At 35.2% G+C, this 25645-nt stretch overlaps 1 protein-coding gene across 1 annotated transcript in view; it reads left to right on the top strand.

Annotated features, from left to right (window-relative positions):
• LOC140136935 (synaptotagmin-7-like) overlaps positions 1-22854 on the top strand; it is a 552412-nt gene extending 529558 nt beyond the window's left edge. The window contains exons 11-13 of the mRNA XM_072158587.1: positions 18257-18426; positions 19120-19234; positions 21846-22854. Coding sequence (XP_072014688.1) covers positions 18257-18426; positions 19120-19234; positions 21846-22114 — 554 coding nt within the window. The 3' untranslated portion in view covers positions 22115-22854. The remainder of the gene's footprint in view (positions 1-18256; positions 18427-19119; positions 19235-21845) is intronic.
• Positions 22855-25645: the final 2791 nt, after the last annotated feature.

Raw genomic sequence — 25645 nt, 5'->3', positions numbered from 1 at the left:
CAACATTTTCAGGGGGTCCAAGTCGATGTGGTCCACCTTCAAAATTTATAAAACATTTTTTTTTATTTTCTACTAGTCTTATATTACAACTTTGCAAAGTCTCAGTAATTGTCTAGGTTGACTTCATATAAAACGACAAGCCCAAAGTTGACCATTTTCTTATGATTGCATGTACTGCAAAGGTGCCGAATTTGGAAGGCTTAAAGTCAAATTGGCCCCAATATTGAAAATAAAATGGAAATTAAAGTAAATAGGGCCAATAACTACGCATCTAGTCATTTATTTTCAATATTGTGGCCATTTTGACTTTTAAACCCCTTAGAATTCGGCACATGTGAATTTAGGGGGGCTAAAACTTGCCAGTATACAAAACATTAATGTTTTAGCCCCTAAATTCACATTTGTTGTCAGAATAATTGTTTTTTGTTGTCACTTATGCGATATATAGGACAAATACAATGCATATCCAAGACATAGAGGTGACAATTTATTTACATTTGAACAGCGCCTCAAAAAGATGAAATTTAAGTTGCAAATTCAACATTTTCAGGGGGCCCAAAGTCAATGTGGTCAACCTTCAAAATTAATAAAACATCACTTTATATGACTACTAGTCTTAAAGTACAACTTTGCTATATCCCAGTAATTTTATAGGTTGACTTCATATAAAACGACAAGCCCAAAGTTGACCATTGTCTTATGATTGTATGTACTGCAAATGTGCCAAATTCGGAAGGTTTAAAAGTCAAAATGGCCACAATATTGAAAATATATGACTAGATGCGTAGTTATTGGCCCTATTTACTTTAATTTCCATTTTATTTTCAATATTGGGGCCAATTTGACTTTAACCCTTCCAAATTCGGCACATTTGCAGTACATGCAATCATAAGAAAATGGTCAACTTTGGGCTTGTCGTTTTATATGAAGTCAACCTAGACAATTACTGGGACTTTGCAAAGTTGTAATTTAAGACTAGTAGTCATATAAAAAAAATGTTTTATAAATTTTGAAGGTGGACCACATCGACTTTGGACCGCCTGAAAATGTTGAATTTGCAATAAATTTCATCTTCGTGAGGGCGCTGTTCGAAATGTGAATGAGTTGTGACCTCAATTTTTTGGATATGTATTGTATTTATCCTATATTTAGCATCAGTGACAACAAAAAATAATTAATCTGACAAAAAATGTGAATTTAGAGGGGCTAAACTTGCCAGTTTACAAAACATTACATTTTTTCTTGCATATTTAATGACCCTGTGACACAACGCGCAATTACAGATTTTTTTTTTTTTTTTTTTACTTTTTGAAAAATTGGGCATGCAGTTAGTGTGTATACAAGGTTTCAGACCTCTCTCTTATTTTGTAAAGAAGTCACAGACTCCCAAAGATGACATTTATTTAAAGGGCAACTTTTGAATCCAAATTTAGACCCCCATACTCCAACTTTAAATGGCTGCCACAGAAAATCCGTAAGAGCTACAGACCTCAAATTTGCAGGTTTTAATATTTTTACAGGTACAACATATGACTAAAATATAAAGCAAATCTGAGGGGGTCAGGTGGGGACCTCCTTGATATCATATGGACTTACCCCTTTTCAAATTAAAATCTGAAACACTTGGAAAACTAAGTCGCGTACATAGCATGATACCAAGCATGAATAATAAGCGCTCGCCAGTGACACGCATTACGCAAAGCGTAACTAGCGTAAGTGCTGCGCCCAACAGCTGGGTGATAGATAAACTGCAATATTATAACTGGGTCATCATAAACAAACTGTGGCTGTCTCTGGAAAACTTAAATTATGCCGGAACAGCAGGTGGAATGGAACAATACATCTTTCACCAATTGATTAGAACCTATTTGTGATTGCTGTCCCTAATTGTAAAAACAATAGCACTGGTTTTCATTTTGTGACCAGCATGGCCAGATTGGTGTAACAATTATCCTCATGTGATATTCTTTAAAGGCACAAACATGTTTCCACATGAAAAGACCCATTACAAACCTAATAAACAATTTGCATTACTTCTACCAGATGGTTAGCTTGTAATCAGAAGAGTGCACATAGTAGTCATTTCTGTCTTAAATAGATACATTGTTTATTCATGCTGACATATGTGAGTTGATAGAAGTATGTGAACATGTTTCCCCTTGTGTATGGGGCACAATGTAACACTGATATTTGTAAGTGAAATTTATGACTTAAAAATTTCAGTTCAAATTGTGACTGGAATTTTAATTCAACTTATGTTAAAATTATTCACTTCAAATAACTAATTAAAAATACACAATAGTTCAGTGAGACATTCTGATACCTAATGAAGATAATTGACCAAAATAATGAAGATATGTACTATTTACTGAAGATATAGCCTTCTACCATAGACCCTGCTTCTACCGCTGTCCACAACAGAACATATTCATTTTGATTTCTACTGAAGTAAGTTTTACATCTCTTACATATTCATGAGCTAATAGTGTCAATTGATTGGTCAATCACATGCAGCACAGCACCAGGTTAGGTGTGACATGCATGAAGCCAGTACCTCCAATCACATGCAGCACAGCACCAGGTTAGGTGTGACATGCATGAAGTCAGTACCTTGGGGAAAATAGTTTGCCCTATTTCCACTGTAACCATGTAGTATTTGTATATTATTACTTCATACAGAAGAAAGTTGCCTTTTTGGTATCAACAGAGAAAGCTGACTTTTTGCTATCTTCTGAAGATAGCTTACCATTGCTCTCTACACAAGAAAGCTTATAGCTATCTACTGGAATTAGATCACTACTGCTGTATTGCAGAAATCCTGCTTATTATCATCTATTGAAGATAGTTTGATATATCTCTCTACTGAAGAAAGCTTGCTGTTGCTATCTTCCTAAGGTAGCATGTTATCAACCAAAAACAGCTCACTTGACAATATTAACATCATTACAATATTCACATCATACTATCTGCTAATCATGCTGAGCATTTTCTTTTGTTGCTGTATTTGATATCAATATTTATAAAGTAAACAATCTTATAATACACCCTCTGAGGCTTTTAAGATTAGCCCAAATATTGTCTTTGATCCAAAAGAGCCAGGAGCAAAACTCACCACTTGACCACTTGGATGGAACTTCAGATGTTTTACTGTATAGTGGAAATATTTAGATGGTTGTAATTTTCATGATAGTGGCAAAATATTGTTTCTAGAAGGCAAATGAAAACATTCCCAGTGAAAGTGATGAGAACTGCCAAATGTAGGCCTACATGGTAAAAATAATGCCTTGAATTATCCAACTGTATTTAATTGTATATTACCATCCACATGTAAAGGAAACATAATTAGCCTTTGGTATATCACATTTTGTTGCCAATGAAACAAACCTGCAGTCAGACTCCACATAGTCTGTGCTTGCTCTTATGTGGGATTTGGTCCTAATCCCCTAAGTGGACATTACCTGACCATTAATATAATAATACTGTATCATTCATTACTATAAGATAAGAATATTTGATCACAGCATAGTGGAAATGACATCAATAGTTAGATGAACCAAAAATTATTATTCCATTTGTTGGAGACATTTATATTTTCACAAATTTGATGTACTTTCAGTGCATAATAGGCTTTACAAGTAGTCAAACAATATATTGTATCATGAGTTCTTAGAGTCAAATTGCTGCTCTGCTATTTTAGGGATGTCAAAATATCGTAATGAAAACAGTCAAAAGCTAATCAAGATAGTTTGTTTCTTTGAAAGCTATATTTACTAACCTAGCTATGCGGGTGATGCTTTGATGCCTGTGAGGCCATAAATTGAAACCTGAGGGCAATGTCCTGAATTCCTACAAGATTCCAGGTAAAGAAGTGGGCAGGTCAGTACTGTGTATGCAAGAATGCAAACCGTGCAACAGACATTTTGTTTTGTCACATTGCATAATGTAGAAGAACATGTGTCAACATCAATGAGTTGCCATGTATAACATTATGTGTTGTAACCATGGTTATATCATTTTCTCTCAGGTGGGATTAATAAGCTTTTGATTGAGTGTTGATTGAAAATAAATGAAAAAATATTACTACATTCATGTGAGCATCAATGCTTTTAGCTTTTTAACTCTTTTTAGGTCATATTCATTAATGTGCTGATTGCAATGGTATGTTATTTCAAAGAAACATTGACAAATTCAAATTTTTTTCTCACATTTTCAAATGCAATAGGACAATTGATCATATTATACAATCATATTATTGCTATCTACTGAAGATGACAGTCCGGCTAATACAGACAATTATATTATTGCTATCTTCTGAAGATAGCAGTCCGGCTAATGCAGACAATTATATTATTGCTATCTACTAAAGATAGCAGTCCGCTAATGCAGACAATATTATTACTCACTAAATAAATTCATCAGGTTTGTTGATAGACATTATAAAAGATTTCATTTGGTTTTGTTTCAATGAAATCTTTTATAATATTATTACTATCTACTGAAGATAGCAGTCTGGCCAATGCAGACAATTATATTATTGCTATCTACTGAAGATAGCAGTCCGGCTAATGCAGACAATTATATGATTGCTATCTACTGAAGATGGCAATCCAGCTAATGCAGACAATTATATTATTGCTATCTACTGAAAATAGCAGTCCAGCTAATGCAGACAATTATATTATTGCTATCTACTAAAGATAGCAGTCCGGCTAATGCAGACAATATTATTACTATCTACTGAAGATAGCAGTCTGGCTAATGCAGACAATTATATTATTGCTATCTACTGAAGATAGCAATCTGGCTAATGCAGACAATTATATTATTACTATCTACTGAAGATAGCAGTCTGGCCAATGCAGACAATTATATTATTGCTATCTACTAAAGAATGCAGACAATATTATTACTATCTACTGAAGATAGCAGTCTGGCCAATGCAGACAATTATATTATTGCTATCTACTGAAGATAGCAGTCTGGCTAATGCAGACAATTATATTATTGCTATCTACTGAAGATAGCAGTCAGGCTAATGCAGACAATTATATTATTGCTATCTACTGAAGATAGCAGTCCGGCTAATGCAGACAATTATATTATTGCTATCTAACTAAAATGGCCATATCTCTGGAACCATAAGTCTAATTATGATGGGATTTTCAGTAAAATAAAGTTTTGAGTATGGATCATATAATGAGATTGAAAACTAAATTTTGATTTTGATCGACAGCAGACTCATTTTGCTTGATCCCATCGCAAATGGTTAAATGTAAAAATGATTGCTATCTACTGATGATTGATTACATATTGCTGTACTCCCAAATTGTCCGTAGTGGCATTGTACTAATTAATTATGGCACATCCTTGAAATTTGACCATCAATTGTATCTAACAATGGACGTGAATAGCCTAGACCTATTTATAACAGCATAGTATTATTTCTCCGAAATCTGCTTCCGCATGAAAAGGTTTTAATTCAAAAGATAATACAACACGATCCGATGTACCCGGTAGAGCCTCAAGGAAAAGTAACGCTCTAAACAAGAAGCAAAATACACCTGAAAATTGACCCATAGCTTTTGATTCACAGATAAATAGTCATATAATATGGGTATCTTATAGCGTGACGGTTAGCCTAAGGGCAGGACACTCTAAACAATTCATGATGGGAATAATGCCTAGAAACTAGGTTTCATATTGTGACTTTATTTATACTACAGTGAATGGAATAATGACATGGAGGTCAAAATGATAAACAATTGAAATTCAAGGCTTAACATGGAGGCTCACCCAACTAAGTAATAGAACAAAGTAATGAGATCCCTTTACTTTGCACTGGTACTACTATAAATAGAAGGTACTATGCATAGTCCTACATGAAAGGCTACTACTTTTCTCCTTCACCCCATACAATGTGTAGATTGCAAAGAGAAGCAGGGAACAAACAAATGATGGGAAGTTCTTGGTGTTAAATAGCTCCACTTCTTTATGCATGTAACCCGCAATAGTGGGAGAAAAAGAACATTAGACTAAACCACACGTGGGTGTTCATGCGCATGACTCTCCCAGTCATACTTAATTTAGCACACATTTTGCAAGCTACAGCTGTGAGGCCTTTGCTAGGTAACACTGGGATTTTCTTAAAAACAAAAAATAACCACTATGATGAATGCTGCCTGCGTATTTGACAGTATTATTTTTGCAAGATGCTTTTCTACAACCTTGTCTTTAATGGGTTCTCTTTTGTCCAATTGATTGTATAGTGTGACATTTTTAGGTGCTATTTGATAAAGTGGTGTCTGGGTTTTATATTGTCTCACCATTTCTTATCGATTTTGAACATTGTTTTTGTGTTGTATAGTGCCACCTGTTTTTATTCAATGTGAAACGTGACATTTTCATAAGATAAAAACAACTTTGAAGAAAGGTGCTTGCTTGCGTGGTTATTTCAGATGGTTTTCTGGACCATAACAGCTCTCCATATGCGCCTGTCCTGCATCCTAGTTCCCATGTCATATACCTTCAGTCCAGTGTCCTGCGTTGTCCTGGGTTTGCCAGTGTGTCTTTCTTCATCTCTGAGAAGTCTCCATACAGCTCTTTGTTATACTTATGTGCTGTTTTCAGTTGTACACTTCCCAAGAAGCATTCTGGTGTAACAGCCATGCAGCTCTTTAGATAGTTTGAGAGTCCATATGTTTACACATACTCCACTGTTATACTGAAGACAGACTCACTGTTTAGATTTCTTTGGAAAAGCAGACTTCCAGATCATGGTTAGTTTGTTACATGCTCTCTTATATATTCTGACATCATGCTCTGTGCTAGTTATCCATGCTCCAAGATATTTGAAGAAAGATAAAAAGGAGAAAATCTTTTGCCCGCTTCAAATTTCAGTTATGATTCAAACTGAGTCCCTATTTTTTTCTGTTTCATAACATTTATGAATAATTTAAGCTCTTGTCCATACAACTCATCCATTACACTGTGCAATTAGTTAACCATTTTATCAAGATTTATGATATGATATATGAATGCCTGATATCATCTGTTTAGATACTTAATTGGTAGTTAAAACAATAACTCTATTTTCAGTAGAGATTTTAGATATGATTAGGCCAAAAAAAAAAAGGTTCGTCTCAAAGCTTGCGCGCGCGATTGTAAAATCCCACGATTTGACAAAAAACAAATGCGGAAATTTTTTTTTTATTTCAAAAAAAAAAAAAAAAAAAATTTTATAGTTTTTCCAGAAAAATCGGCGAAAATCAAGACTTTTTTCTCAAAATACCATGAAAAAAAGTCGGAATAAAACAATTATAAAAAAAAAATCGCATTTCGCATTTGTTTTTAAATTTCTCGTGAGCTTTGAGACAAACCTTTTTTTGTTGGCCTTATAGTGTTTGTTTGACTGGGGTGATTTTGACTAGGTACTTCTGTGAGATTAAGGTTATGTATTCCATAGGGGGTTTATGGATTTCAACTGGAGTCACCCATATTGTCTCCAGGCCTGGCCTTTCTATATTGGACCATGGTTTGAGAACCATGGATGCATATCTGGCCTGGTCAGTCTTGAGATGGCAAAAGGGTATGAATTGAAAACAACTTGTTTTAGTAAGCACCACCGATATGTTGAGCAGGTTTTCAAATCCATTCAGATGGACATTTTAATTTGAAAAGAAATGTCAAATTAAAAAAAGAAAATATATAATTTTTGTTTGTTTATTACCTTTTGTGTGTGTTTGTTTGTTGATCATCATTTTTGTTTGTTTGTTTTCTTATGACATTATTATGTTACTTCAAGTGAAAAAAATGTTCTTTTATGATTATAATACACTCCTGGTTGATAATCAAGTGCTTTGTTTTCTAATTACAAATTTATGATATGTAATTAGTTCATAACAAACAAAAATGAGGCCATTAAGTTTTGATGATAATAGAAAGAAAGGCTATCAGGCCAAGGTAATCCATGGAAGCAGGGTGTTTATAATGAGCATACTCCAGATTCTTCTTCCCTACCATCCAGCCCTAATTAACTCAATGCCATATCTTGTAACAGCTCAACGACAACTTCAAATCAACCAACAATGTACTCATTGAGACCTTGATCTCATATTTTGTGGAATAAACAAGTGTGTTGTGCCCGGAGTAAGACTTGATCTTTCACTGCTATCATGCACCCAAGCCATAGGCTGCATTCTACTTGATTATCATTATACACTCAAACTTAATGCTCTGCACGCTAGCCATTGGCTTCAACATAAAAGTCCAAGTTTGAGATATTTTCAAAATATAAAGAGCTATCTCAAGAACCACTGAACCAATACTAGGCTTGTTTATACTAATTTTAATGCATTTTTCATGCTGATTCCAAATATGGTCATGCAAATTTACAATTCTGAAATTTATAAAATTAATAAAACTTGTCATCTGCAGTTGACACCCATGTGGAGAGCGTTAAGACACTCCTTGTTGATGATCAAGTGTTTTGTTTTCTAATTAGTAATTTATGAATTGAAATCTTGAATGTGATGAGATCAAAACAGACAAAAATGGGGCAACGAAGTAGGAAAATTTGGTTCCCAAGGCAAAATGTTTAAACTTTTCACAATACCTGTAAAACAACTGATGCACAGTTATTAACCTCCAGTATCTTTAATTTTGTTACAAGGCCCTAAAGGTGACACAGTTTTATTCCAAAATGAGAAATTTATGGATATTATCTTTGTCTTTACACTTAAAGGGATTTTCAGTGATTCTGCGAGAATGTGGAAAAATTTGGAAATTTATTAGAGTTAGAGTTAGAGGATAAGTGTATAGAAATACATTGAAGTAGTTTTTTTGGATGATAAATTGACAAAATAGTAAAAAATGAAGTATCAGAAAGGTTTTCTAATTTAACTCTTGAAAATTGAGATTTCTTGACAGTGTGCCACAAAATCGATTTAACTTTTTACATGACCAGGGGTCAGTGTGTATGTATCGGGTCAGAATATACAGGTCACGATGCACGATGGTAATCATCAAAATATTGGCAATATATTATTGAAACCTTGTGATTGATGATGTTGCCCTTGTTGCATGCATAGTGCAGTGTCAACCTACAAAAGAAGGTGAAAATAATGAGGTAGCTGTGTTTGTTGTTGGGTAATTGTCACCCTTGAGAAGCAGTATGGCACCTCTGGTTCACTGACTTATCATGTTTTCTTTTTGATTCATCACATTTAAAGGGATTTCTCTGGCAAATCAAATCAGGTAATTTTGCTTCATTTTGATAGATTGATTACTCAGAGAGCCTACCGAGCAATTGTGAGTGAAAATAAAATTAAGATGGGACAAATGTTTAATTAACTTACCATATTAGTTTGCCAACAACAACTTGATTTCAACACATATACGATAACAAAACCAAGCAAGCAAGCCAGTAGCTTTCTGAGTGTTAGGCTAAATGAGCTCAATGTCTGAAAAAGTTTGAAACATGTTAATTTAATAGTTGAAATATTCTTTGCTAAATCATCATCATGATCATTATCCTCCGCCATCTATCATCCTCCGTCATCTATCATCCAACACCCATCAATTATCATCTTCATCATCAATTGCTGCATTCTACCCCAAACCCAATAGCATTAGCTAGTATCCAAACCTGTCAGTCTCTAACCCTTCATGAACCCCAATTCAACCATTATGCCTACAAATATTTTATTGCTTCTGCACGTAGCTCACATTTTTTCCTTTTTAACTGTAAGAAAGAAAAAAACCTATATCTGAATTTGTAAATTGAAGTTATTCACTGCCACACACACAAGTCTGATGCTAGCTGTGTATAATTTTGAGATCTATGATACTAATGTTATAATAACATAGTAAATGGCCGGCTATCCAGGTGTTTTAGTTACTCATCACTTTGTCTTGGCACCAGACAGTGCAGGTGCCTCTCTTAGTGTGTTCATCCAACATATCAGGTTTAGGCTGAATTATGTGTAACTTTGAACAGAATATGCAACCCAGCAAAATGACTGAAATAAATGCTTACATCTTATGACAATCCTCATCTTGTTGTATTACTTGATAGGTCACATATTGATGGATGGATGGATGGATGGCAGTTGTATCACACTGTAGTCTATAATATTATTTTACATGGAAAATGGGTTTTGAAAGGTTTTTTTCATTTACCTTCATGTTTTAAAAAAAGGTGTGTTCCTTTTTTCTAAAATCTCTACATCTAGAGTTTTTTGTTTCCCTTTTTCCTGAAACAAATCTGTTCCAGGGAGTGTTTTTTTTTCTAGAATTTTCTGCTCCCAAGAATTCTACTATAAAAGTGGTACCACCCACTGTGCCGCTAATATTGATCATCCTTAAAAACCAAAATTTGCAAATTAAATTGTCAGACTTTGTCGTTATGTTTAGTTAGGTCTCAAATGTGGTAATGTTGTATATTCAGTGTTCACACTATTTGCCAGTTTGAAAAGTTCATTTGGTTTTCTTTTGATCATTACACAATCGGGAAAGACTTTGAGCAGTTTTTTTTTCATTATGAGAATTCAATGTGAGAACAAAACAACATTGGGCTATTGCATTTCAAATCCAAACTACCCCTGTGGAAGATTTTGGAAATATATTCCACAGCGGGAGTATGAATTTCAAATGGAATGAACATATTAGGCAGTTCCATTTGAATTCCATACACCCTCTGAGAAAGATTCAACCTGAATCTTCTTCTGTCCTGAGGGAGGAAGAGTTACAAATGGATCGGCTGTGTGCATTCCATTTGAAATTCGTACTCCCCCTGTGGAAGATATTTCCAAAATCTTCCACGGGGTAGTATGGATTTTAAATGGAATGGCCCATTTGTAGCCTTTTGGTGTCAACACAGTGTCTGTTAGTAAAAACATTTTGATAAATGTTTTATAATTTGTGTGGTGCAGTAACTTGTCTGTACAAGATTCAGAGTAACAGGTCGTCTAGGCTATTTCATTTCTGACACAGACTGTTTATATTTATTAAAATTGATTGTTGAAATTGGGTTGAAGGAAAATGGCCAAAAGCATATAAATAGGTGTATAGTGTGTCTATGATTCATTGTCTTTGCGCTACCACTGTATTTATCGACACAGTTATCAGTGCAATATTGCTGTACAATATAAACCTTTACTCCCCTCATGTTTTTATTCTCCAAAATGTGAGAATTCTCATCTTTCGTATGTACTATTCCTGCAATAAAGCGTACGTCAAAGCAAGATACGTAAGCATGAGAATCCCAGGGTGGAATTCCAATGCACAGTGAAATGTCAGTTGGAATCAAATACGCATTCTATAAATGCTGTGACCTAGTATGATAATCACTGAGGCCTTGTTATTACTGGTTTTATGTCATGGATATCAATAGAGGCCTAGTTGGCAGGACTTTCTACAGTTTCCTGGTGGATATATAAGACATGTACAGGGAGCGACAGGTTGTCAGGACACTTTGAGATCCAAGCTATTTCCAAGCTCCTTCATGTAGGTCTTATGGTGCAATAATACAACTATAAATCAATGCTATACAACAGGTGTCATGATATCATCCTTTATAGCAATATTTATAATGTTCTATCTTCTGAAAGTGAAAAATACTGCTATCTTCTGAAGATAGCACATATTGTTATCATCTGAAGATAGCACATATTGTTATCATCTGAAGATAGCACATATTGTTATCTTCTGAAGATATCACATATTGTTATCTTCTGAAGATAGCACATATTGTTATCATCTGAAGATAGCACATATTGTTATCATCTGAAGATAGCACATATTGTTATCTTCTGAAGATATCACATATTGTTATCTTCTGAAGATAGCACATATTGTTATCATCTGAAGATAGCACATATTGTTATCATCTGAAGATAGCACATATTGTTATCTTCTGAAGATATCACATATTGTTATCTTCTGAAGATAGCACATATTGTTATCTTCTGAAGATAGCACATATTGTTATCATCTGAAGATAGCACATATTGTTATCAAGATCTGAAGATAGCACATATTGTTATCATCTGAAGATAGCACATATTGTTATCTTCTGAAGATATCACATATTGTTATCTTCTGAAGATAGCACATATTGTTATCATCTGAAGATAGCACATATTGTTATCATCTGAAGATAGCACATATTGTTATCTTCTGAAGATATCACATATTGTTATCTTCTGAAGATAGCACATATTGTTATCTTCTGAAGATAGCACATATTGTTATCATCTGAAGATAGCACATATTGTTATCTTCTGAAGATATCACATATTGTTATCTTCTGAAGATAGCACATATTGTTATCATCTGAAGATAGCACATATTGTTATCTTCTGAAGATATCACATATTGTTATCTTCTGAAGATAGCACATATTGTTATCATCTGAAGATAGCACATATTGTTATCTTCTGAAGATAGCACATATTGTTATCTTCTGAAGATAGCACATATTGTTATCATCTGAAGATAGCACATATTGTTATCTTCTGAAGATATCACATATTGTTAGTTTCTGATGATAACAAATACTGCTATTGTCTGAAGATAGCACATATTATCCTCTGACGAAGTTGACAAATTGCTATTGTTGGGAGTTAGCAATATTTGGGTGTTTTTTTCAATACTCAATAGCAAGATAAAACAATATTGGGGTTTTGTAAACGATTTGGTGTTGATGGAGGTGAAGATGGCAACAATGATGATGATGATGATGGTGTTAGTGGAGGTGTTATTAATGGTGGTGGCGGCAGCAGTGGCAAAATAAATGTGAATGCAAGTTGTAATAAAGAAGATATCATTTTGTCCAGCTAATGATCTTGGGTCTAATATATTAAACAGTTTTAGATCATGTACTGAGATTCTATCAGATAAACCTATTCGCACTAGCCTATAAATATACAAAAAGCCGATAGACACAGTGGACATGTAGTTGAATACAATTGTGTATCATCAGTGATTACTTGTTTATGTTGTGTATCCCATGTCATGCCTCATCCTATTCATACATCTACCCATGCTGCCTCCACCCATCCCTTCAGGATCATATCAATTTGAGTATGGGATGGGTGGACACTTGCATTTTAGTCAAGACTTATTCAAAAGGCTCACAATTTATAAACAGCACAGTATATACAGGGTTTAAAATATGACACAGCATGAGTAAGGAGCTGTTTTATAAGTGAGAATTTTCAAAACTAACTTTAGTCTTTCATCTAAATTATGCATCTGTTTACTCTCAAATATATGCTTCTATAATTTACATTGAAACACAAAATATGGTGAACATGTTTCTTTTTTGTAGACTTGAAATTAAAGGTCATAGCAATGGAAAAAATTTGAGAAATTATAATTATGCTATACTTGTGCACTCGATACTGTGTACACTCGCTATCTACCTTCAACCATATACATAATAAATTCATCCCTAATAAATGTAACTTCTTATTTGCTGTACACAATTCCATTGCATGAACCTCGAGTGTGCACTGTGGCTCTATGCGCCATAACTAAATTTGTCTTCAAAATATATAAATATTTCATATCAATGTTATTTTTCAAGTATGCAGTCGATGAGCTCTGACTTGCTCTGTTGCAGAGATACTGAACCCTCAATCAAAATACAGACTCAATTCATAGGATCATAAGATGGTTTTTGTTTATTTTTTCTTCTTTCTTTCTTTCTTTCTTTCTTTCTTTCTTTCTTTCTTTCTTTCTCTCTCTTTCTTTCTTTCTTTTTCTTTCTTTCTTTCTTTCTTTCTTTCTTTCTTTCTTTCTTTCTTTCTTTCTTTCTTTCTTTCTTTCTTTCTTTCTTTCTTTCTTTCTTTCTTTCTTTCTTTTTCTTTTTCTTTCTTTCTTTTCCTTTTCTTTACTTCCTTCCTTCTTTCTTTCTTTCTAATACCCATCAAAGTGTGATAACTTTCCTTCCTCCATCTTCCCTTCCCCCATCTTCCCTCCCACCTTTCATGGCTCCTTCTTCTATTTATTTCTCATCTTCTGTCCTCTCTTATTCAAACAAAAATGAATAAACAAGCTATTTAGAGAAATGATTCAATATAATGGTATCTTTTGCCATTCTCATTAGTGGATGTTACTTGTCCCTTTTGTCACCATCAGATTACATGCCTAATACATTTCTGAACTCCCATCTTGTATCATTGGATCTGGTTTACAATCCCACTAAATCTGCACTCTTTCATTACCCATGATATGATGCTGATAACATATATCCCACTCATCCCCCAGCTCACTCTCAGATATGTACAACATGGCTCTGTATGCACCCAAAGGCAATCATGTGAAGCCATGACAGACTAGCAAGGATTTTTATCTCTTTACAACAGAATAATCCAGCCGGCTGTGATATCATAGGAACCATTTTGACAGGAAGTTTCAAGAGTGCTTTCTTGTGCTCTATCATTGCTACTGACAGCGGAGCATTAAGTGCATTAAAGTCAAAACAGAAATTGATTGAATTGTCTGTGTTCTCCTTTAAGTCTCATCAGAATATTATGAGTTCAACCTGTATAGGGTGTGTGTGTCATGTCGTCTTCATGTCTTGTCCTTGTTGGTGTCTGCCTTGTCCACGTCCTTTGTTCCCAATATTCCCACTTCACACATGGTATCCCCCGATCATCTCATATTTGTATCTGTGTCCTCATCTTTTACATATTTGCATAATTAATTAGAATTTATGCAAATATGCAAATTAGAGGGTGGCTTCACTATATAAAACATTAGAATATATTAGAAACACTTTGACTAAGTTTCAGGACAAAAGCATGCAAAATAAAAGTACCCTGAACATTTATGCATTGATTTTTAGCAAAATATTGGCAAAATTACATATTAATGAGCATTTCCAGTCCTTTTAGCTCATTAACTATATTGATTATTGACAAAACATGATTATTGGATACAAAGACAATATAAATTGATGTATTACGGAAACTGTATGTCCGATTTGCTCCAAACAAAAGGCATATTGATAAGTGTACTTTACCCTACTCAATTAATCTGTTTAAAACATGCTCAAAGCATTTTCCAATTTCTAGAAAATGCCTCCAATACCACCTTAAATGACCACAATTTGATATAAACCTTGCAAGAGTTTCCCAAAGTTTGCCGTCGTCTCATAGTTGCTCTCCTTATTCATGTTGTATATTTTCTTTCTTTCTTTGCAATCATCATTGAATAATCCATGTGGGATGCCACTTTCTTCCTCAAGAGATAATACCTTCATATGGTTTTATTTTTCTGCACATCAGGGACTTTAATTATGAACTAGAGAATTGAACCGTCTGGCTCTCTATTTATCCCTTCCTCCATTTATTATATCTGTTATGTATGATGCCCAGGCTGTTTTTTCACCACAGACCCGAGACAAATATTCCATTGTATATCAGTCTCAGACAGAGACTTTAAATAGCCCATTTTTCCTTTGGGATTGCTGACTTTCGGATTGTGTGAGATTGTAAAAATAAATATCAAGAAAGTAGACCCTTCCAAGTACAAAACAGGTTATATCACCTATTAAGGGTTCGGATAGCAACGCCTGGGACCTGAGAGCACATCAGATACACCAAACTGCATTCTGAATATGAAGAATGTCCTTCTGATATCAAATAATTTTAATTTGTTAAAATTTAATAAAAATAATAAAAATTTGATGGCAAATTATTAAAAATTGAAATTTTTGAAATTTTGCAGTCCTCAAAATAAATTGTATAAGATATGTACTTAAAGTGTATGTAGCTGGGGTGAAAAACCGTCCATCATTGAAAATTTTAACCTTTTGTATTGACAATATACATCCCCCCAAAGACCTAAAAATGTTACATCTTTTTGAGACAAAAAGGTATATCTTCAATATCAAAAAGGTCAAAATTGTCAATGATGGATGGCTTTTCACCCCAGCTACTTACACTTTAAGTACATATCATTAGATTTAGAAAGTTTACTTCAAGGACTGTTAAATGTCAACATTTTTAAAAATGTCAATTTTTAATAATTTGCCATAAAATTTGTATTGTATCACGAATTTCAAAAAATCATTATTGCTTTACGATGTTGAGTTTGAATCCAAGTTGAGTCAGTAAAAGTAAAAGTTTTACATGTAGCTGGATAGGATATGAAGTCAAGACTTTTTAGCAAGGCCTATCAAGTTTAAACAAGACTTAGCCGTATCTTTATAACAACACCCAATCTCAGGAGGATGAGGAACAGACTTTGTATTAATAAATGATGGCCATGAAATCATTGCCACGGAATGCAGAAATCCTTTCTTCCAATTGCTATACTTAAGAATTTATGCTCTAGAGCTGGATGTAAATCTCACTCAATTCATATTTGAAGACAATTTTTGTTTCCAATTACAACCTTAGATCAAGCTGACTTTCCCAGTAAATGGACTTTACCATTTAAAATATACACCCCAACAAAAAATATGACCTTAATCATCCCTACCAGGGGCGTAGATTTCAAATGGAGTCACCCAATCAAGTAACTCAATTTGAAATACACACTGCCTGTGTGGGCAAATAAGGTCATGTCTTCCATAGGGGGTATCATGGATTTAAACTGAATTGCATAGGTATTTGATTACCCCATTGACTGTGTGTGTGATTGAGTGGATGTGGACATTATAAGATGTACACATTGGACCCGATAGAAGTCAAATGAGAATGAAGTCACAAATTCCGGGCGCAAATTGTCAAATGTGAAATTCTGAATTGTTATAATGACAATTTCATCTGGTGTAGCCCTTGAAGATGTGACCTATTGTGACCAAGTTACGGACTAGAAAAAAAAAGTATTTGCGCAAATTGTATTTGCTGTATTCCCAATGAAAAAACATTTTCCTTTCACAACATTGAAAATACGTTAAAAATATAATATTCTGTTGAGCCCTTGATAACTTTTTTCAGTCCTTGCTGTATTTACTGTGTTTATAAAAAGAGTGTAAAAATAACTTGTGTAGTTGTTATTAATATTCTAAACAGATCTGATATTTTTTCTTGTCAAAACTAGCTCCAAAGCTTGTCATGATGTTTCAAAAGCAAATTTTAATGTTTTTAATTTTTTTTTTTTTTTTAAGGCGTATCAGGGCATTAGCAGCCTGAAATTCATATTGTAGAGATTGGAGACTACTGGCAGGTTTGAGCCGGCCCAGAGAGTTAATAACCTCCTTGCTGAAGCTGGCACCATAGACTCTGAAGAGAGTCTATGCAGAGAGTCTATGCTGAGAGTCTATCCTGGCACAAAATCTGATTATAAGCAGCGATACGGACAGGGAGAGAGCATGCCACATGCGGGTCATAGATAGAACAAAAGATCTTTGATGCTGTCAATTTTTTATTGTGGTATCTCAGTTCCAAGAACCATCAAATCCTATATGATCTGGGGTTTGAGAGTTTGGCATATGTATATCTGGATCTTTCTTGTAGATTATAATGAAAAAGTGTTGCAGTTTGACTATATAGCATTGAGTCTACTATATTTTTAAAGGTGGCTTTGTTATTTAATTGGGTCACATATCTCATTCCATGTAGTACATGAAATATTTATACCGCAATTGTAGCAAGTGCTCAAATTACAAACGCCATGGCAGCTTATGGTAATACTGAACCCACAAAATGCTAAATAATGCATTACTACCCATGAAAGCCAGTTTGTTATGGGCCTGTCTACATGATGCTTAAGTTAATAAATATCATGAATCTCCTGACTACCTCTATCCGCGCCGAGCGAATGATCGGTTTTATGTTGAGAGTGTTTGGATTTGCTGTCTCCATATAAATGTAAATGTGTGTGAGGACACACTTGAGAATGCACCATGTAACAGTGGACACACAAGGTCCATAATCGTCCACACTTGCATGAATAAAATTCAAACGTGTGTTTGTTCGTGTAAATGCTGTGTAACAGATATTTTTATGCTCCTATACCAATAAATAAACTGAGGATTCACCGACAACAGGAGATATCCCTGGCTCACTTACTATGCTAATGGGGCTATACAACCCCCTAGAGGGTGCTAAAAGCAATAGTTGGGGCTTGGGGTCAAAATGAAGAAAATTTCCACTTTTGCAGCAATTTTACACAAAAATTGTTGATTTTGCACCCATTTATAAAATTGGATATATCAACAGTTGAATAGCTATGAAATGTAAACATTGTAACCATGCAGCCAAATTAACATCTTTGAGCCTTTTTGGTTGCTCTCATTTTGCAGGTTTTCCCTATAGTAAGTTACAGGATAGAGTACTTCATTTGGAGGTGTTGGACTACGACCGATTTAGCAGGAATGATGCCATTGGGGAAACCAACTTGCCATTACAAGAGGTTGATCTGACTCAAGAAACTATGTATTGGAGGCCTCTGGTACCTAGCAAGAAAGGACCTGTAAGTAATGAAGCTTGTATGCATGGGAAATCAACATATGGGTAAAGACCAAAGAAAATCATAAAAATATCAATGAAAAACTCTAAAACATGAATGAAAATAATGCTCGAGTACAATTGAGTTTTGAGTCTACTTTTAACACTGTCAATGGTTGGTGCTTCATTATGTGGTGACAAAAATGGTTCCATGGTAGACCCTGTGACAGTTAATGCTTTATCACCGATTTGTTTTCTGGTGGATGGTGCGTTTTATGTGATTGGTAGTGTGATGTTCTAGCTTTGAGTTCAAGACTATTGGTGAGATATAGTGGAGCTTGACCATGAATTGAGTACCCTTTCCACCGGCGTGTCCAGGATCTTTTCCTGGGGGGAGGGAGCTCAGAGGGGCTCTCAGAGTTATGCGGGAGGCTTAATGGCTAGAATCACCAAAAAAACGGCTGCTTTTACATGATTTTTAACAAAGTGCGGGGGGCTTCAGCACCCAAAGCCCCCTGGACACGCCACTGCTTTCTGATACCATAATTTCATGCTTTCAAACACCCCAAAAGAAGAGAGAGAAACAGACATTCAAAATAAATAATACTGTTCAGTAAAGTTGTAAGAAATAAGCTGATGTGACATACTAATGCATTATTGGACTGAGCACCCTAACACGTTTACTCTACTTTTCTTGTTCTTTTCTCACCCCCTGCAGGGTAAACTTGGCAAAATCCTGCTGTCACTGTGTTATGCACCAACATCGGGGCGTATCACAATAGTCATAATGAAATGCGAAAATCTAGCACCAAAGGACATCACGGGGAAATCAGGTACGTAGGTAGAATGTTATAACAAAGCACTTAGGACTCTCATGTATTCAACTGTATTTTATGTCGTATCACATCAAGAAAGTGTTATCTACAGTATTATAATCACTTATACACTAGACTATGGGCATTGTACATAAAGCCAAGGGCACTGGACAGATACAATGTATATAGCACCATTACTTAAAACAATCTGATTGCGGTATATGTAAAGTCTGATCAGAAATTTCCTGACCCTTGGCTTTTTTTTGTACATTACAAATGCTCAAAGTGCATTGTACTAGTGACTTGAAAACAAGCTCCAAGCAGGTGATATGTACTTTAAAAACTTTTAACTTGAAAAGTTGTTCAGATGTAGAGCGTTTTAAAAGTGACTGCTTGCAATAAATGGTTCATGGCATGGTTTTTAGTAACTCTGAAGTTAAAATCATTGTAACACAAACACACAGGGCCCATGCACAGAACTGTGGGTGCTTGAGAGCTCTTGAGCACCCACATTTTTTTTTAAAAAAAAAAAAAAAAAGTTATAATTTTCTCCTATGCTTAGGGTTAGTAATAACCAATAACAGTGTAAAATTGTCGCATCAAATGGTTTCAATTGGGCCTTCATATTCCTAAATTCCTAAGTTGTCCCAATTCTGTGGGCAGACACCCTTGCCTATGGATTTTCCAAAGGCTTTTTTGGCTTCTGACACTCGTACACTTTTTGTTGAGCAGTAATAGTGTAAAAATAGTGCACCAAATGGATTCAATCGGGCCTGCCTTCATTTTCTTTAATTTTCCAAATTCTTGGTGGGCACATCCCCATCAGATATCCCTACGTTGTGCAAGTAACACTGCCTGCTTTGTGCAGTGGCGTGCGCAAAGAAAGGGCTGGGGACAATGGCCTAGTCATTTTTAATGCACCCAGTTAGTGGAAACAAGGGGCTACCAATTAAGGGAATCCAAACAATTTTGAGCAGTCAGGGGGACTCAAGACCCATAGCCCCCACCTGCATGCCACTGCTTCACAGCCATAGAGGTAGACGATGGTCGTGTAGTTTGGTGTGCTAGGCTATAGGTCGGAAGGTTTCTCATGAGCTTTCTCATTTCACCTCATCCCACTCATTGTGGTCCTAAACATGCAGACACCACGTGCAGACATGCAGACACCGTGTACCAGATGAGCAATATCTGGTCATGTAAAAGTTGATTTAAAGAGATATAGCCTGTTGTCCGATCCATGGCGCACTTTGAGGGATGTTGCCATCCAATAAGTGTGGTTAAATGCCGTTTTATTATTAAAACAGGAGGGCAAAAATATGGAGCAAATTCATTTTCATTGCATTAACTATCAAACATGCTTAAAGGTGCTGCAAGCTACATAGTATCCCAAGGTTTTTGCAAATTGGGTTTTTGAATAGTGGTGTGCCATAGACACATCTTTGTCCTGTGTGAAACACTGAGGGTGTCCTGCCTGAGTGTAAACGTGTGACATCAACTCATCTATAGATTCTTGCATGGACTCAATATATATGTTACCTGCTCCTAAATGTGACTTAATGCTCTGCATGCTAGCCATAGACTTCAACATAAATAAAAAGTCCTTGTGAGAGCTACTGAACTAATTACTAGGCTTGTTTTACTCATTTCAGTGCATTTTTTATGCTGATTCCAAATATGGTCATGAAAATGATATTTTGAATTTTTAAATAAAATGAAACTTATTGTCTGTATAGTCGACACTTGTGTGAAAAGGGTTATAAGGTAGTCATCTCAAATGTGACTAATATATGCAGCTATCAATCTGTATAATGTTAATTTAAAGCTGAATTTATACTACATCGCTGAGCGATAGCAATTGGTTTTTGGCCAATGAGGTAGAGTGCTTTTTGTTGCGTTGGGAAAAGTTCGCTTCCTTATTGGTCAAATGCTGATCGCTCGTCGCTCAGCAATGTAGTATAAATTCAGCTTTACAATGGATCTGAATTAGAATTGAATTACTCTAGATCCAAATGAGTGATATGGATGTACCATTGGGTAAGCTTGCATTGGGATAGAGACAAGTCCCAGTTTAATATCGCCTGTGCAAAATGTTGACATTTCTTGAACGGCAACACTTTCATTTAGGTCACAATAAACAGAAAAAGATAAATGACAGAAATAGAAAGTGGAATGGAGCAAAAGAATTCTGTAGAGAGATTTATCTTCAGAATATGTTGACACTCTTAACCAGCGAAATTCTAGTTTTATTCAAATACAAAAATAAGGCCAAAAAAATTGTTTGTTTGCCCTTTCCCAACCCGACCGAAAAATCACAAAAATCTTGGGTCGCATTTTTTTTCTTTTTATAACCTCAAAAAATTCATAATTTTTTTGCAAAAAAATCATTAAGAAAATATATATATATGACATGTCGACATGATGAACCAATTACACAGCCAATCGCACTCAATTTCACACTATAAGTATAAGTTAGAAATATCCAAATGAGGCCGGGACATGTCACTAATTAGGTCAAACATGGTTTGTTTATATGGCCAATTTACTAGGAAGGTAAATCAGTTTGGTTGGTCTCATTATGATTTATGATTGCTAATAGTGATTTTGTTTTCATTCTTTCTTTCTTGCATAGATCCCTACGTGAAGATCTGGCAAATATGCAAGGACAAGAGAATAGAGAAGAAAAAAACGTGCATCAAATACGCCACACTCAATCCCGTCTACAATGAATCGTTCATGTTCGCTGTCTCGCTAGAAAAGATCCGTGACATGTGCTTTTATATATCCGTCAATCAACCACGATCACTTATCGAAGAACGACATCATCGGCGGAATCTTACTGGGGCCAAAGTCGTCACCAACAGAGATGGCCCATTGGAACGAGATGTTGAACAAGCCTAGGACTCCTGTTGCACAGTGGCACTTACTTAAGGATATGAGTTGATTAGGCATTGATGAGTGATGATAGGCTTGCTCACTCAATAACTGGACTCAAACTTGAATTTGAGCCATCTATCTACCACACCAGAGAACGAAGTTAGTGAGTTACCCTAGCTCTCTCTCGATCGAGTCAGATGCAATAGAGACGTGGCACGTACATCAGAAAGTCTCACTCGCCTAAAATGTATCAATACTTGGGAGTGTCTCCCACAAACAATGCAAGCGTGTCCTGGGTCGAATTCTGAAGACGGAACTGTTTTGTGGCAAATATATTTGCACAAAAAAAGTTTGCACAATCGAAAGTATTTTGAGTCGCAAACTATTTCTATATGTGTATATTATGTTTAGATGTCCACTTATATGAAAAATATATAAAGAATTTCAAGTATGTGTTAGCATATGTGTTAGTATTTTGTTATACTTTTAGGTACAAGAGATAACATTGAAATCCTTAAAAGTATTAATTAACAAGTGGAAGAAAAAGTTATGATAATTGTTGGCAGTGGCCTCCTTGCTAGAACTTGCATAACAAGCTTATTCTAGAGTCTTACATACCAATATTGAATTGTGCCATGTGAAATGAGGCTGGCTACTTTGACACATCATCATCTATAATGACATATGGTTCTATAATCCTGATATGTTTGTATTGTCATAGAATGCCCTCATGAGAAATAGGTATCTAAACCCTACAAAGTCAAATTGGCAGTGGTAAATGAACCAGAGGGACCTCTCTAGTTTCCAAGTGTACATATGCATGAACAGAAAAACACCAATTAGGCCTAAGGGTCCTTTTCAGAGAATGAATGTGAATCGTGTCAATCCCATTTAGGGGGTCAAAAATGCCTGTTTTCAATTTAAAAAAAATTGTTTTGAAACCTCTAGTTGGAGCATTCAGGTGTCATTTTAATGATCCCGGTATTTCACAAAGTTTGTTTCTGTGGCATGTTTTGCATCAAGACCATCACCCAAACATAAATATTAGAAAATTATAAACAAACCCATGTACTAGTAAGGGTTAATTTTATCAAAAATCTGTAAGGGAAGTACCTCTCAGATAAAATCCTGCTTAAGGGTATTTTTAGGTACAAACCTAACTTGGCGAAAATTTGTTACTGAAAATTCCTGTTTAGGTGTGTATTTTGCTCAAAAGGCCAAATAGGGTATGTTTTGAAAATCTCTGGTCATGCATGTACACTGTGAAACTTGAGTGACCCCCTGGGTAAATGAACTGTCAGGAAAATTTGGAATATATTGGTTCTTATATGTTTATACTCATGTACTCTTTGGTTCCATGGGTACACAAGCCAAATGCTGTGATTCCATGGGTTTATAAGTACATAGGATCTTATGATATGTAAGACTAACAATGCACATGGGCCCATTCTAAACACATATATTAGTGAAAGGTTTAAGAATTGTTTGTCATTGAGATGGTAAAATAGCACCAACTTGATTTTGGTTTATTACCCAGCCAATGTAGAGACAGCTAAACTGCATGTACAATGTTTGAGTTTTCCTAGAAACCTTTTTTCCTAGAAAGAACATAAAATAAATTTACAGAATGGTTGAAATGAATTGACAAGACCTGGAACCTTGATTGTACCCCATGGCATGCCCTGGATATTGACCAGCTTACAGTGAAGTTAACTGTCACATAATTCCTTAATGACATCTATCAGTGAAGATAATTACAGCAGTATCCAACCATTCACACATAGCCAAGGCCTGCAATTATTTCAATGTGTTCTCTCAGGACCAAGAAGAGGCAGGCAATGGGAGGGACACATCATGACAGGCACATTTATAACATTGTCCTTGTTAAGTATCTTTTGAAAAGTCCAATATATAAAAGGGAAGGCTTAATTGTGTCATACAGGTAGAATGTATAGATTCTGTGTGGGTGGGAAGTTAGTAGCCCTAGTATTGTGTCTGGTGAAGCAACATTAGCAATTTATTCTCCCAATCTACAGAAGGAGTATGAATTTCAAATGAAAATAACATGGCAGCTCCATTTGAAACTCACTCTCCCTCAAGGGAAGGTTCAGGTTGAATCTTTCTCAGAGGGTGTATGAAATTCAAATGGAGCTGCCTAATGTGCTCATTGCATTAGAAATTCATACTCCCCCTGTGGCAGATATTTCTATAATCTTCCACAGGGGTAGTGTGGATTTTAAATGGAATAGCCCATTCAAAGAATGTTCAGTCTAGCACTTGGCATAAACTGGGAAAATGGAAAACCCCAACGTCCCTCTTTCTGACTTCAGTTGGTTGGCAGGTCTGCTGATGTAAATAAATGTTGCAGACAACAGTGTGCTCTGATCCGGGGATACATAGTAAAGGCATACGAGGACATGCCATTGGTAGGTTTTTCAATGGGTAGGTTTTCCACAAAAGATCCCAAGACATGGGTCTATGTTTTGAAGAAAAAATCCTTAGACATGGATCTATCTTTTAAATTTTCCATGCTATGTGTGAAAAACATGTTGCTTTTACTATTTTCATGCTCAAATTCTTACATATGGGTCCTTATTTCCTGAAAATCCTTAGATATGGGTCCCTATTTTTGGTAAAATAACCCTTGGAAATGGGTAAGGGTTCCACATCCCTGTCAAAAAAATAATCCAAGTACCCCCCGGATCTGATTTCTGGCAAAAGATCATTGAGACAAATGCATTTGGTGGATCCGAGATACCTGAAAGTCATCATCAGCTCAGGGCAGATAACTCTACAACCTTTCTACTAGGAATAGTAAGCAAAATAACAATTGAATACATTCAAGTAAAATTATTTGTGAACAGTGAAATGTTTAGATGTTGACAAAATTTTAATTATGTCAACCCAAGTATTCACTCAAAGAACATGCCACTAGAAAACATTTATTTTCATATTCACGGGACAGCCAGGAGAGTATAAAAATACATATTTTTAGTTTAATTTAAGTGGCCCAGTTGATGCTGACTTGTTTCTTTAAACATTCTTAAATCATAAACATGTGTTTGGAATGTGTGGTCCTTTTTACAAGTGGTTGATAAGGAAATCTAATTATTTTCTACTTCGTTGAAAGTATAGCAGCAGATTTTGTCGTAGGTTTCATTAATTTGAAGGTATAGTTTATTTTTGTATAGCTAAATTTTCTTTACTAACATTTCTTGCCTAACTCAATTGATCCATGGAAGAATGAGATGTCCCTTCCTTCCATGATTGATCTTACTCTAGTTTGTAGTATGCTTAATAAGGTTCCATATAAGGTGATTTAAAGAGTTTGCTACCATGTCATGAATCTTGCCGTGCAATTATGTTTATAAACAGTGACTTGTTATTCAAAAGTAACTGAAATATAACCCATGTATGTATGAAATATGTATGAATGAGATGACTAACTGGTTTCAATGGAGGCTGAAATGTGAACAATATGCATGGTATGGTGCAAATACTTTGAATCCCCTTATGTAAACCATTACTGGACTAACAATTCACTTGTGTCCTTCC

This window comes from Amphiura filiformis, chromosome 17 (genome assembly GCF_039555335.1).
Source record: "Amphiura filiformis chromosome 17, Afil_fr2py, whole genome shotgun sequence".
Classification (NCBI taxonomy): domain Eukaryota; kingdom Metazoa; phylum Echinodermata; class Ophiuroidea; order Amphilepidida; family Amphiuridae; genus Amphiura; species Amphiura filiformis.
This window is presented reverse-complemented; position numbering and strand designations above follow the sequence as displayed.